We start from the raw sequence: 14639 nt of genomic DNA, 5'->3' as shown, positions 1-14639 counted from the left end.
GGGTGGGGCTGTGGCTCAGTGGTAGAGCACTTGCCTCACATGTCTGAGGCTCTGGGTTCAATTCTCAGCATAAAAATAAATGAATAGAATAAAGGTCCATCAACTAAAAAATTTAAAAAGAGAAGGTATGGGGGGATTAGGTATCATAAAGATACAGGGAAGATTAATAAAGTAAAAGGAGATCAAGCAGGAAGGAGGAGGGAAAGGAAAGGGGAGGAAAAGAGGCATGAATTTTTAAAAATCATGCTATGTGCATATATAAATATGCCACAGGTAACTTCACCTTTCTGCATATGGGGAAAGAACCAATTAAAAATAAATTTTGAATTAAATGGAAAATCAATAGAATTGTGGGAGGAAATAGGGGGAGGGAAGAAAGGAGGGAAAAGCTGGGAATGGGGACTGGAATCAAATTCCTTGCGTGTACAGTTTTGTCAGGACGAACCCAGCTAGTGTGTAGAACCATACTGCACTAATAACAGGAATCCTGAAAGCCATATTGAATGTTGCTGAGCTCTGATCCAGCTACCAGGGAATGGTTTCTGCTCTGCCAACTGGCCGCTGTTCATTATTTTTGTGTCTCTAGTTTTGACTAGAATCATTCTAGTCCTCCCAGAATTAAAAAGTTGCAAATTGAAATTGGGGCTTAGGAGATGGGGGAACAGTGGTGTGTAGAAAACGTGCTTCCTCCCACACATTTCCTAATTCCAGAGAACCCCAAAGTGTTCTTTTACTGGTTTTCCCAAATGAATATCCAATTCGGGACATAGCAGGCATCTCTTAATTGTACTATTCCTCAGTTCAGTTAGCTGCCACTCCTCCCAACACTTCCATCCAGTTCACTGAGTCACATTAGGTTGCTTTTTACCCCCAGTTATTTTTAAAATGTCAAACCTACTGAAAAATATAGCAAATATCTATATGCCCTTGACTTAATTCACCAGTTATGGAGATCTTACCACATCCTCTCTGCCCACTTCCTTAAAATATTTGAAGGTACTGCACACAACCCTTTTGTGGTTTTGCCTGATTTTTGTCCTTCATGACATTGACTTTTCAGGCCAGGCTAGTTCTTTTACAGAATATCCTTCACTGTGGATTTGATTTTCCTCATGGTTTGATTGTTTTGTGTTGGTATCAGGAGCACTGTAAACAGGATTTATGGTCTTCCTCGGTGCCTCTCCTAAGGAGGCAGAATAACATTCTTGAGTATGTTAAGTTTGATCCTTTGGTTCATTGACACTTGAAATACCTATAATCCCAGCAGCTCTAGAGGCTGAGGAGCTACATCCCCAACCAGGAGGATTGCATGTTCAAAGACAGCCTCAGCAACTTAGTGAGGCCCTAAGCAACTTAGTAAGACCTTGTCTCAAAAAATAAAAAGGCCTGGGATGTGGCTCCCCAGTGGTTAAGCACTTCTGGTTTCATCTCTTGGTACCAAATAAATAAATAAATAAATAAAATGAATAAAAAGGGCTGGGATGTGACAAGTCCCCATGAGTTCCATCCCTAGAACTGGGGCGGGGGGTGGGGGGGAGTAATCTGTGTGTTAATGCTCTTTTCACCCAGTGTTTTCAGCCTTCCTTGATTCTCGACTGAATACCTATTGCCTTTTTTTAAAACCAGCCTGGTGTTTGTTGGAGATGCAACCCTGGAACCCAGGGCCTCACACGTGGTGGGAAAGTGCTCTACCACTGAGTAGTACTTTCAGCCTAACTCATTAAAATGAGATTTACAAATTGTAATTTTTCTAAATCTAATATTCAAAAGAGAATGACTTCAAGGATCAGTGTGGAAGTTATATCTGTTTATTGAATTTGTGTGTGTGCATGCGCATGCACACATGTATGCTGGGAATTGAATCCAGGGCCTTGTGCAACTGGGCTGGGCTATATCCCCAACCAATTGATATTTTTCATAACAAGTACTTCCCGCTCCTCAGTTTTTGGTGTCATTCTCAATTTGTGGTTCTCTCTTCCTCTCTTTCTCCTCCTCCCCCACTTGCCCTCTCCTTCTCCTTCTTTTTAATTCTGTGTGCTATAACCCATCAGTTCATGCCATTCCTCTTTTTATGCTTCAGAGTGGCCAGTGGGAGCCCCTGCAGACTGGCCCTCCCATTCTCTCACACACCTTACCAGCTCTTGGGTACCTCCTTTTTCTCACAATAAAGCAAGCGTTCTACAACCCAGCCTGGAATTTCTCTATAGAGTTGGTCTCAGGGACCTGCCAAGATGAGTCTAGTTAACACATAGAATTTTCCCTCCTTTGGAACTGTGTAGATACCTAGCTTGTGTTGTTATTTAGCTTACACTTCTTACTCTTCGTTTTCTACACAGTGGAGGTTATATCTAGACCTGATGGGTTCCATTTGGAACCTGTGGGTGTGGGGTGTGATTGCATTTGACCATGCAGCAAAAGATAGGCTATCTAAATCCCATAGGACCCTTAACCTTATCCTGAAATACCTGATGTTAATGAGAGTATTAATTAGTCATGTTTCAAGATATATTTGGTTTCCTTGAACTGTACTTATTTTTCCCCCTTCTCCTCACTTTTTGTTAATAGTTGGACAGAGCGAGTCTGAAGATGTGAGGGAAAGAGACTCTGATAAAGAGATGGCTGCCCAGTCTGCCGTTGTTGAGGACATCACGAAGGACAGGCAGGAGGAAATGCCTGAAGTCATCGAACAGATCCCTTCAGAAAGCAATTTAGAAGAGTTAACCCAACCTACTGAGTCCCAGGCTAATGATGTTGGATTTAAGAAGGTGTTTAAGTTTGTTGGCTTTAAATTCACTGTGAAAAAGGATAAGAACGAGAAGTCTGACACTGTCCAGGTGCTTGCCGCCAAAAAAGATGAAGTTGAGGGAACAGAAGGGTCAAATGGGGCCGGTGACCACCAAGAGCTCAGCATGGAGATCAGGGAGTCAGCATCCAAAGAAAGTGAATTAAAGCAATCCACAGAGCAGCCAGAAGACTCCCTTAAGCTCGAGCAAAGCAACACAGAGGTTCCTCTTCAGACCGAGTCTGGTCAGGGGTCAGAGGAAGGCAAAGACGAAGGGGAAGAAAAAGAACCCACCAAGACTTCAGAATCTCCCACCAGCCCGATTGCCAGCGAGACAGCATCGCCCTTCAAGAAATTCTTCACCCAAGGTTGGGCTGGCTGGCGCAAAAAGACCAGCTTCAGAAAGACAAGGGATGATGAGTTAGAAGCTTTGGAGAAGAAAAAGGAGCAAGAGCCAGAAAAGTCAGGCGCAGAGGAGAAGACAGAAGACACCTCAGAGGAGCAGCCACGGCCACAGGAACCCATGGGAGGTGTAGACGAGGTCAGACTATCCGGTGAGTTTGAGAAGGTGGAGCTGTCTCCCGAGGATCCAGGCAGCGGCTTGCAGGGCTCTTCCGAAGAGAAGTGCGCTCCACTGGCAACAGAAATCTTCGATGACAAAATAGAAGTCCAGCAAGAAGTCATTGCAGAAGTCCATGTCACCAACGCCATTGAGAAGAAAACAGAGGAGCAAGAATCAGATGTGGAAGACGCGGGAGAGCCCTCACCACCTGAAAATCTGGTTGAAATGGAAGCTGGAGCCGCCGAGGAGCTGGTGGAGACAGAAGACGTGTGTGTCTCCAGAGAAGACGGTCCCCAGCCAGCTGAGCTGAGTGCCGACGAGCAGGGGATGTCTAAACACCCTGAAGGCATCGTGAGTGAGGTGGAAATGCTGTCATCACAAGAGCGAATCAAGGTGCAGGGAAGCCCCCTCAAGAAACTCTTCACTAGCACTGGCTTAAAGAAGCGTTCTGGGAAGAAACAGAAGGGGAAACGAGGGGGCGACGACGAGTCAGGGGAGCAGCCTCAGGCTGCAGCAGAGTCTCCAGACAGCGCCGATGAGCAGAAGGGCGAGAGCTCCCCTTCATCCCCCGAAGAACCCGAAGAGATCACGTGTCTGGAGAAAGGGATAGCAGAGGGACACCAGGAAGGGGAAGGGGAAGAGGGAGCTACTTCCGACGGAGAAAAAAAGAGAGAAGGCATCACACCATGGGCATCTTTCAAAAAGATGGTGACGCCCAAGAAACGGGTCCGGAGGCCCTCGGAAAGCGATAAAGAGGATGAACTGGACAAGGTGAAGAGCTCTACCTTGTCTTCCACGGAGAGTGCCGTCTCTGAAATGCAAGAAGAAACCAAAGGAACCGGGGAAGAGCAGAAGCCGGAAGAACCAAAGCGCAAGGTAGACACGTCTGTGTCGTGGGAAGCTTTAATCTGTGTGGGGTCATCCAAGAAAAGGGCAAGGAAAGGATCATCTTCTGATGAGGAAGAAGGACCGAAAACCACAGGAGGAGACGGCTACAAGGCAGAGGAAGCCGGCAAAGACAAAGAGACGGGAAGCAACACCATCCTTGCCAGCTCCCAGGATCAGGATCAGGGGCCAGGAAGTTTCTCCCCTGAGCCAGCCGGAAGCCCCTCCGAAGGGGAGGGTGTTTCCACCTGGGAGTCCTTTAAGAGATTAGTCACCCCAAGAAAAAAATCCAAATCAAAACTGGAAGAGAAAACCGAAGAGCCCGGTGTGGAACATTTAGCTTCAGAGGTTGAACCCGGGAAGGAAGAATCTTGGGTCTCAATTAAGAAATTTATTCCAGGCCGTCGGAAGAAAAGGTCGGATGGCAAACAAGAACAAGTCGCGGCCGAAGACCAGGGGCCAACAGAAGCCAACGAAGATGATCCCGATGTCCCAGCCGTGGTACCTCTGTCCGAGTACGATGCGGTGGAGAGGGAGAAGCTGGAGGCACAGCAGGCCCTCCAAAGTGCAGAGACGTCCCAAGAAAAGATGCCTGTGGATGTGTCTGAGGAGCTCAGCAAGAATCTGGTTCACACGGTGACTGTGGCCGTCATGGATGGGACAAGGGCGGTTACCGATATTGAAGAACGGTCTCCTTCTTGGATTTCTGCTTCAGTGACAGAACCCGTTGAACAGGCAGAAGAGGAGGACATTCCATTAATTGGGGAGGTCACTGAAAGAGAAGTCATTGTAGAAGAAGCCCCCGTGGTTATGGAGACTTTGCCGGAGAGCAGAGAGGCCCAGGATGTCACGATGGCCAGCGAGGTGGAGTTGACTTCCGAGGCGGTGACGGCTGCAGAAACCACCGAGGCACTGGGTGCCGAAGAAGCAACGGAAGCCTCGGGTGCCGAAGAGACTACGGAAATGGTGTCAGCAGTTTCCCAGTTAACCGAATCCCCAGACACCACTGAGGAAGCCACCCCTGTTCAGGAGGTAGAAGGTGACGCGCCAGACATGGAAGACCAGGAGAGGCGGACTCAAGCCGTCCTGCAGGCTGTCGCGGAAAAAGTGATAGAGGAATCCCAGCTGCTGGAGACCCGTGGGCCGGAAGGTGGGATCCAGATCTCACAGAAAGAGGAGCCCAGAGCCCCAGAGGTGGAAGGAGCAGAAGAGGGTCTGAGGAGAGAGATGGAAGTACCTGGGCGAGAAACCAAGGCTGAGCACTCCACCCCAGGCCCTGTCCTTACCCAGACCAGCCCGGAAAGCTCTGAAAATGTTCCTCACCTCCCGGCGAGTGCAGAGTCCAGGAAGCCTGAAACCACTTGTCAAGAGGAGACTTTAGCTGGGGTCAAGTCCCAGGAGAATCCATCAGAAGAGGCTCATCCCCCTGACTCGACTGAAACTCTGACAGACAGTGGGACCAACGGAAGCACCCCCGTAGCAGATTTTGAAGCCCTGGATACCATGCAGCAAGATGAAGTCGTGGAAAGCCAAGAAGATGATGCGGGCGTCTCGGGTACCCAGTCACAGGTCACACTGGCAGAGGCTGTTCCTGGGCAGAAAGAGGGGCCTCCCTCACCACCTCATTTTCAATCCCAAGAAGAAAATATAGAGCAATCAGAAATGGAAGGAAGTCTAGAACATAGAGATCAAGAGGTGTCAGTGGAAGCTGTACCCATTCTATCCAAGACTGAGGTGATTCAAGAGACCGGCCAGTTTGCTGAGGGGGAAGCCAAAGATGGAGAGTATGTCGAAGAACTCGAAGCGCCTTTACACACAGACAAAAGCATCAGCCAGGAAAAGGTCACTGAGGTTGCCCTGACAGGTGAAGTGACCATAGGAGCAGAAAGCCAGAACGATAATACTGAACTCCGGAGCCCGAGTCCAGAGATGGCAGCTCAGGGAGAAGAGGAGAAGACAGAAGCAAAGTCAGCGCAAGTGAGTGAAGAAATCCCTGAGCAAAAACCAGCTGTTCCCGGATCTGAAGAGCCCAGCCAGGAACTGGCTGAGACCGTTAGTGTGCCTGGCCTGGACGGGAGACAGGAAGGGGGCAGCCTTGAAGGAGTCTCTCCTGGCCCAGATCAAAAGGGAGTGGGGTGCACAGAGGTTCATGTGCAGAGCTCTGAGGCACTGGCATCTCCAGCAGCAGTGGAGGAAAAGGTCTTAGAAGAAACTGTCGAGATTTCAGAAACAGGTGAAATCTTGGAGTGTGCAGGTGCACGTTTAGGACCAGAAGGGAAAACCTCTGAAAAAGAAGACTCGATTCCTCAGCCAGGGGACACCATTGTGCTCGTGGGGCCCGAGCCTCAGGCAGAATCCATGCCAGTAATCGTATCTGCCACTCCCGAAAGAGGCCTGCCCTCTGACCTGGAAGGAGAGAAGAGCACATCACAGAAACAGAGGTCAGACGAAGACGAGGAGCAGACTGGTCAGCAGGAAGGCCAAATGAGTATAGCCAGAGACGATCCCCTGGGCGAAAATGAGGCTTGGGAACTTGAGACCAGGAGCAGTAAGTTTGTCCAAAACATCATTCAGACAGCCGTTGACCAGTTCACAGGGTCGGAAGAAACAGCCACAGGTATGCTCACAACTGAATGGCAGACGCAGACCCTCCTGGTGCAAGCTGACAGCCAGGAGGCCACAGAGAAACCCAAGAAAGAAGAAGAAAGTCAGGAATCTGCACAGGATGAAAGGGAAGCTATTGCAGCCCAAGAGGAGCCAGAGCTCACTGCTGTGCATCCACCACTTGCTGATGCTTCCCAAGATGTGAGCACAGCTTCTGAAAAGATCGTGACCGCTGAGGTCAAAAGTCCCAGTGTCAATGACCAGCAGGGCGAAGAGCTGATTCTCTCATCCAAGGCCGAGGGAGATGGAACAGGAATGAAGTCTGTGTCAGATGAGGGTCAGGCTGAATTAGGAGAAAGAACAAAGAAGTCGCCATTGGAGTCCAAAGAAGATGAAAAAGGAGATGCTGACCACCCAGAGAACCAAAGCTCAACCCTGGCGGATGCTGATGCCTCGGGAGACTTAACCAAAGAGTCCCTGGATGCCAATGGACCAAAACCGAAAGAGGAGGAAGATGCCCAGGAAGTAGGATTTCACGGGGGAAAAGTGCACAGTGAGTCAGATAAGGAGCCCAAACCCCAAACAGAAGAGGAGATACAGAAACACGAGAGAGAACTGGCAAGACCCGAACTGGCAGAATCCTAAGACATCGTGTAAGTAAACTTATTTGTCTTCTAAAGAGATCCCCCCTCCCTTTATTTGGGAATTCAAATAATTATGATTATTAATTTTTTTCTTCATTGAAATGCTATTTAGTCTTTTTGGTGAAACAAATAATGGCTTCATTTGAACCCTGTGGAACTGCTTTAGAAGAGGATAAAGGGCATGTGTGTGTTTGGCTGAAGGCATAGGAGATACACTGTGCACACCCAGCCTCATATCAACTGGTTTGTTGAGTTTTTTGTTTTATTTTGAAATAACTAGCAGTCAAAAGGAGTGTAGGGCTGGGGTTGTGGCTCAGTGGTAGAGCACTTGCCTAGCATATGTGAGGCACTGGATTCCATCCTCAGCACCACATAAATATAAATAAATAAAATAAAAGTATTGTGCCATCTACAACTAAAAGTATTTTTTTAAAAAAGGAGGTTTTTATCCGAGTGTTTGAATTTTTATTTTTAGTTCTTTAGAAACAAGTATATTTCCCACTCCCCCGTGCCTCCCCCCCACCTACCAGCAGCATTAACAAGTATTTTCTGAAGTATCCAATTCATATGGACCTGATAGGAAGTACTACTCCATCCACAAGTTTTGTGATATTTTAGCATAATATAATGAGGACTCTCACTACCTTTCTTTTTTGCATGTGGTTCTGAGGATTGAACTCAGGACTTTGGGCATATTGAGCATGCACTCTATAGCTGAAAAAGACCTCCCTAGCCCACTGTCTTTTAAAAATGTATTTATTTTTTTATATTTACTTTTTAGTTATAGGTGAACACAATATCTTTATTTCATTTTTATGGGGTGCTGAAGTTTGAATCCAGTGCCTCACGTGTGCTAGGTGAGCGCTCTACCACTGAACCACAACCCCAGCCCAATGTATTTATTTATTTATTATATCTGGTAGTGGGGAGTGAACCCAGGGGAACTTTAACCCCTGAAATATACATCCCCAGTTCTTTTTATTTTACGATAGAATAAGTTGCTGAGACTGGTCTTGAACCTGTGAATCCTCCTCCCTCAGCCTCTCGAGTCATTGGGATTACAGGTGTGTGCCCCTGCACCCTGCCACCTTTCTTATTTTTAATGGAGGTAAACTGTCATATTACTGGGATTCTCAGTTGCTGCAGTTCACTTGGACGGCTCTTCTGTTTTAATTAATAAGGGGGGAAAACAAGGTTTTATTTACTCTGCTTCTCACTTCCTTCTACAGTTAAACTCATCGTATATTTGCAAGACCAGAGTGTGAAAACAAGTCGTGGAGAAGATGCTGCTGAGACTTGAGACCAACGTTTCAGAACTTTGAGAACCGGAGAACAGGCATGTCCGCTGATCCCACTCCTAGAGCGCCCCCGACAATCCTGAGGCTTCATCAGGAGCTATAGCCATCTCACAGTTCCTTTGTTCCAAGACCACCTGTATTTTCCCTTGTTACCTTATAACATTTCTGATTTAAGGTTCTGAATTCTTAACCTGGAACTGGAGTTGGCAATACCTGGTTCTGCTTCTCAAACTGGAGTATCATTCTTTATGTATTTGTGTATGTGTGTTTAAGTAATCATCCCTCTGTGTTTATTGTATGTTTTTTCTTACTGTGTAAGGACACGTGCAACATAGCACATGCCCTTTGTGTCACACACTATATGACGGGGTGTGCAGCTGTGGGGAAGCCTTGGAAAGACTTAAGCCTCAATGATAACCTGTGAAAAACAGCTTCTGAGAAATAACATCCCTAATGAGAAGGTACAGTTCTTACTTTAAAATTCACTAATGCTCAGGTCCATGGTAGAAGCACTCTGAAATCCATCACTTTCCTATTATGCGCAATGAGCTTAAAAAAAAAAAGCATTTTGAAAAATACAGTATGTTCCATTGTTACTGTGAGATTTTTCTTTCTAGTCCAGGGACGGTTGGAAAGAAGGCCTTTTCAGTAGCAAATGAAGTCCTAAGTCTTTGCTCCTAATTGTTACTGTTGTTTGGACAGATGAGTGTGCTGATTCTGAGGCAGAGTAGTGAGATGTTTTTTTCATGTTATGCAGAAAAGAATTGACTGTTGTAAGTTTTTGATTTTTACTCTTGTATGCTGGGCCGTATTCAGAGATGGAGTCCGGTTCTTTACAAATGGTATTTTGATAGATACTGGATTGTGTCTGTGTCATATTTGTGCCCCTTCTTTTAAGAACAATGTTGCATTATGTTCATTTGGATAAATTGTGATTTGACAACTGATTTAAATAAAATATTTGCTTCACTTAGATTTGCTGGTTTTATTAGGTACTAGGAAGCCCAGGACCAACGTTTACTGGGTTAGAATAAGATGATGACAGTGGTAAGACAGTAGTAGGTAAGCTGGTGCTTTCTAATGTCATCACTACATGAATCCTCACTTTACACTGGTTTGAGTTAGATGTTCAGAGGAAGTCTCAGCAGTAGTTTTTCAGACTGACATTTCTGGTACAGTTTCTCGTCTTAATTCCTGAAAAAGCCAGTTTTCTTTGTTAATATTTGGTTTCAAACCCAAAATGGCAGATGTCTTCAAAAGGAATTTTTTTTTGGTGGCGGGGAGGGGTGGACCAGGGACTCAACCACTCAACCACTGAGCCACATCCCCAGCCCTATTTCGTATTTCGTTTAGAGACAGGGTCTCATTGAGTTGCTTAGCGCCTTGCTTTTGCTGAGCCTGGCTTTGAAGTTGCAATTCTTCTGCCTCAGCTTCCTGAGCTGCTGGGATTACATGCCTGCACCATCGCCCCTGGCTCCGAAAGGAAATTTTTAAGAAGACTTAATAGTACAAAATGCCTTACCTAAAAGTTGACTTGATGGCAGGGTGTGGTGGTGCACACCTGTCATCCCAGCATCTCTGGAGACTGAGGCAGGAGGATCCCAAGTTTGAGGATCCCAAGTTCAAGGACAGAGTTGGGACAATTCACTGAGACCCTGTCTCAAAAAAAATAAAAAGGTGGTGAAGTGCACTTGGTTTAAATCCCTAGTACACTCTCCTCGTGCCTCCTCCTGCCCCCGCCAAGTTAACGTGATGATTCTTACATAAAGGATTTTGTCAGACAACTGTCCCATAAAGAACAAGCTATATGTATATATAGTATATGTCACCTATAGTATATAGTTGAGCTTTTTCTCATATGAAACTGGCCTGGCAAATATGCATAAATTCGACTTAACCTCAGTACTCCAGTTTGAGAATTTAAATTTTAACTGTCAATGATTTTTAAAAAGGTAAACATTCTAGAAAGTTACTTAGTTTTAACAAGAAAATTTGGTAGTAAAATTGAAAGTAGTTTTTCTTATTTTAACAAATCTGACTACATATAATTGGTCATATTAGTACGACACCTCATGATAACTGTATCATAACATTTAATATCCTTTTAGGAGTTCTTTTCATAGTCACCCGTGCATAATTATTTGTTTTTGAGATGGAGTCTCTCTGTAAGGATCAAGCTGATCTCTAATTTCTGGGCTCAAGTGATCCTCTTGCCCCAGCTTCCCCCACAGATGGAACTACAGGCACGTGCCAGTAAACCCAGAATACTGTGTATTAAGTAATTCAAATGTTATCATCCTCCAATTTAAAATCCTCCGACTCCCACCTCTACCCACAGAGACTTTTTCAAGGATAATGGAAAGTATGGGAGATGACGGCTGTTCATAGTGTTTCTCTCTGTAGCAGAAAGAAACGTCACCGTCCCAAGCAAGTTAAATGTGTGCCGTTGTCCTTTCTTACCATGTGTGACCAAGTGACAGGCCATCACAACTGGCTTTCCAGTGATCACTGCTTCATGACTGCTTTTTGTATCAACGATGCCTGTGTGCCCTGGATTGCTTCTGTATAAGCTATACATCAAGGGCTGTGTAGCAATATTTGTTTTATTAACGAGAACGCCAACAGTAGCCAGTTTTATAATTTTAAAGCTGCCGTTAATTTATAAGCATAATCAAATGTAAACTGCAGAAGTTTGAGCAAGTGCCTCAATTTTGCTATTTTTGACAATAAAATATTTGCATTACCATGGAGCCATGGACAATAGAAAACAATGCTGCAGGGCTTATAAGCTCAGGCTGGGGATATAGCTCAGTTGGTAGAGTGCTTGCCTTGCATGTACAAGGCCCTGGGTTCTAATCCCCAGCACAACAACAAACTTGTAAACTCCTGCCGCTAGTCATTGAGGAATATAAAGTGTTCCCCCTCAGGTAATGTTGCTTGACGTACCCATGAGTTGCCTCTCTCTGTATATAGATCCTTTGTTCCAATGTTTTCCTTTGATGTTTGGAACTAGAGATAGGGGCTGCGAATTTAGCTTTAAATGTAAGCTTTAAGCTTAGCAGTTACCTCAAATATTTTTGGTTCCTAGTTCTGTTTGGGGTCCAGTTTTCATTAAATAAAAAGCAATGTAATTAAATTTTCTTTCTGTAATTTCACTTCGATTCAATTTGTAATGCTGTTCTCTTCACTGCTGTGATATCGGTGTCACACAAGTGCTGCTTTGAATGAAGCACTTCACCAGGGACAGTATCCACAGAGCTTCACGGGAGCGTGGAATGGGTGTATCTGGGATGGGCACGGTTCTGGAATTGTGTCTGCTGAACACACCACCTCTCGCACAACTCTGGACACAGGCAGGTTTCTCTTCCAAGTTCTTCCCCAGCATCTCACTGGATTTAGGGAAATAATCTGGGCCCTTATGATTCTATCCAAGAAAGCTGACATTTCTTTTTTCTTTTTTGCGTAACTGGGAATTGAATCCAGGCCCTTGTAAGCCCTCCGCCTTGAGCTTTGTACCTAGCCCCTTTTATTTTGAGGACAGAGCTTTGTAAGCTGCCAGGGCTGCCCTCAAACTTGTGATCCCCCTGCTTCACCCATACCTAGCTGTGATTACACACATGTGCCACCATGCCTGCCAAAGGGTGATGTCAGAGATTTTGGCTAAGGTGACAGGACTTGGGGATTGCATGGTTATGAAGATATTATTATGAAGATAATTATGACTTTCTGTTTTTTTTAATGCTGCCATATTCTAATAACCACTCTGCCTTCCTTAGACATTGAGTAACAGGCACTTTTACTGTAGCTTTCTGTAATTGGGAGGACAATCTCCTAACTGCATACTCTTCCATTGCTTATTGACATTAAAAGTGTGAACAGGACAAAGGGTGGTTTTACTCTTTGGAGAAGCCTCTCTATAACCCTCCTGTTTGGAGATCAGAGGTAGAGGGATGCTTCCCGAATGACACAATGAGTTTTTTCCCACACAGGGTACTTGAGGACTAAAGCCCAGTGTATCTAGCTCTATGCTTCGTCTTCTAACAATCCTAAATAACTTGGTTTAATTAGTGAACACAGCAGTACTTTAACAGGCTAACATAAAGAACCACATTATACTTGATCCTACCTACTCAACTTTGCCTCTGGGCCTCACCCAACGCCTGGGAAAGCAGGTGGACTTGCTTTCAGAGCTGGCAACCTGAGAGAAGAACTCAGGTTCTTTTTTTTTCCTATTTTTTTTATTGGTGCATTATAATTATACATAATGGTGGGATTTGTTGTTACATATTTGTACATGCACACAATAAAACTGGGGTTCTTATAAAAGACTTTGCAAAAATGATCCTGCAGAGATGGCCAGGGAACAAGAGCAGGGTTTATCCTACAGAGTCATTAACCAGGGAAGTAATGTGACCCTTCTGCCTTAGGGAGTCTCCAGGCCCATTGGGCATGCCTGACATGATGCCCCTGTATGTGCTGCCCACACGTGTTTTGGGGGTATTGCATTGGCTAGGGGTTACTGGTATGTTATGAATTGGGGCCTCAGATGTTTTATACCCTGCAGAGACAGCCTTGTGTAAGAAAGGAGTTTCTACCAAAAATGTCAGTGGTGTCCTGCTTTCAGAGAATGGAAAACTTGAGACTGGGGGCTGAGGATGTGGCTCAAGTGGTAACGTGCTTGCCTAGCATGCATGAGGCACTGGGTTTGATTCTCAGCACCACATTAAAAAAATAAAATAAAGATTTTGTGTCCACCTAAAATTAAAAAATAAATATTAAAAAAAAAAAAAAGAAAACTTGAGACTGGGAAGAGACTGGCTAACATACTGTTTCAATAATCCAAGCAAGGTCTGGGGGTGGCCTACAGTAAAATAGTGTTAGTTTGTGCAATCATAAACGAGTGATTTTGAGGTGGGAGGACATCAACAGATTTGTTGCCCTCTCTGTCCATGGAAGAATGGAGAAAGAACACATACCCAGATCCTTGTAACATTTCTTAAAACCTCATGCATAGGTGAGCACAGTGGCTGGCACATGCCTGTAATTTCCATGATTCAGGAGATGGGGGCAGACAGATAACAAATTCAAAGCCAACCTGGGGAATTGAGCAAGACTTTGTTTCAAAAAATAAAAAGGGTTGGGATGTAGCTCAGGGATAGAACACCCCTGGGTTCTAGCCTCAATATGGGTTGTCAGGGGAGGGGGCAAAAAACAATAACAAGAAATACTCTCATGCATAAACTTTAGCTCAGTTACTGAGAAAGGTGAGGATTTGGAGTCCACTTCATTTTAGAATACAAAAATACTTCACTAGATTCTTCTGTGATGAAAGATATAAAGCATAATGCACATCAATGAATTGTCACTGGAAGAGAAAGAGAAATTCGATCACTGTCTACCCGAAGCACTTTGTGACCGCTGATGAACTGCTACTGACTCCTTGAATATTTTGGCAGATTCAGAATAATTGCAAAGATCTTCCTTTCAAAACTGCGAGTATACGATGAAGGTACGCATGCCCTTATTTAAAGAGGAGTCACCCACTCTCTGTGTCATCTGTATTTTTCTTTCCTCTGCATCCTTTTACCTTTTGGGCCTTGGTGGCCAGCTAGCACATCTCTCTGGGAAGAGGGTGCATCACTCAGAAGAGGAAGCCTAACCTGCAGTTTCTTCCCGGTCTCTCCCAGGTCTCCGCAGACCATGGGTTATTTAGGCTCTTGGTTCTCTCTGGCTGGCTGCCTGCTGACCTTGTCTGCTTTGAGGCATCCTTGTGTAACTGAAAAAAGAGAATTCTTTAGTTTGCTCTCTTTTGTTTGGTACTGGGGATTCCACCCAAGAGTGCTTTATCACTGAGCTACCTCCCC

General features: G+C 45.1%; 1 protein-coding gene across 2 annotated transcripts in view; it reads left to right on the top strand.

The window, feature by feature from the left end:
• Akap12 (A-kinase anchoring protein 12) overlaps positions 1 to 9750 on the top strand; it is an 88647-nt gene extending 78897 nt beyond the window's left edge. For both annotated transcript variants that reach the window (XM_027939497.3, XM_071612912.1), the window contains 2 exons: positions 2566 to 7486; positions 8707 to 9750. In XM_027939497.3, coding sequence (XP_027795298.2) covers positions 2566 to 7478 — 4913 coding nt within the window. In that variant the 3' untranslated portion in view covers positions 7479 to 7486; positions 8707 to 9750. The remainder of the gene's footprint in view (positions 1 to 2565; positions 7487 to 8706) is intronic.
• Positions 9751 to 14639: the final 4889 nt, after the last annotated feature.

The sequence above is a fragment of the Marmota flaviventris genome, chromosome 6 (genome assembly GCF_047511675.1).
Source record: "Marmota flaviventris isolate mMarFla1 chromosome 6, mMarFla1.hap1, whole genome shotgun sequence".
NCBI classification, from domain to species: Eukaryota; Metazoa; Chordata; class Mammalia; order Rodentia; family Sciuridae; genus Marmota; species Marmota flaviventris.
This window is presented reverse-complemented; position numbering and strand designations above follow the sequence as displayed.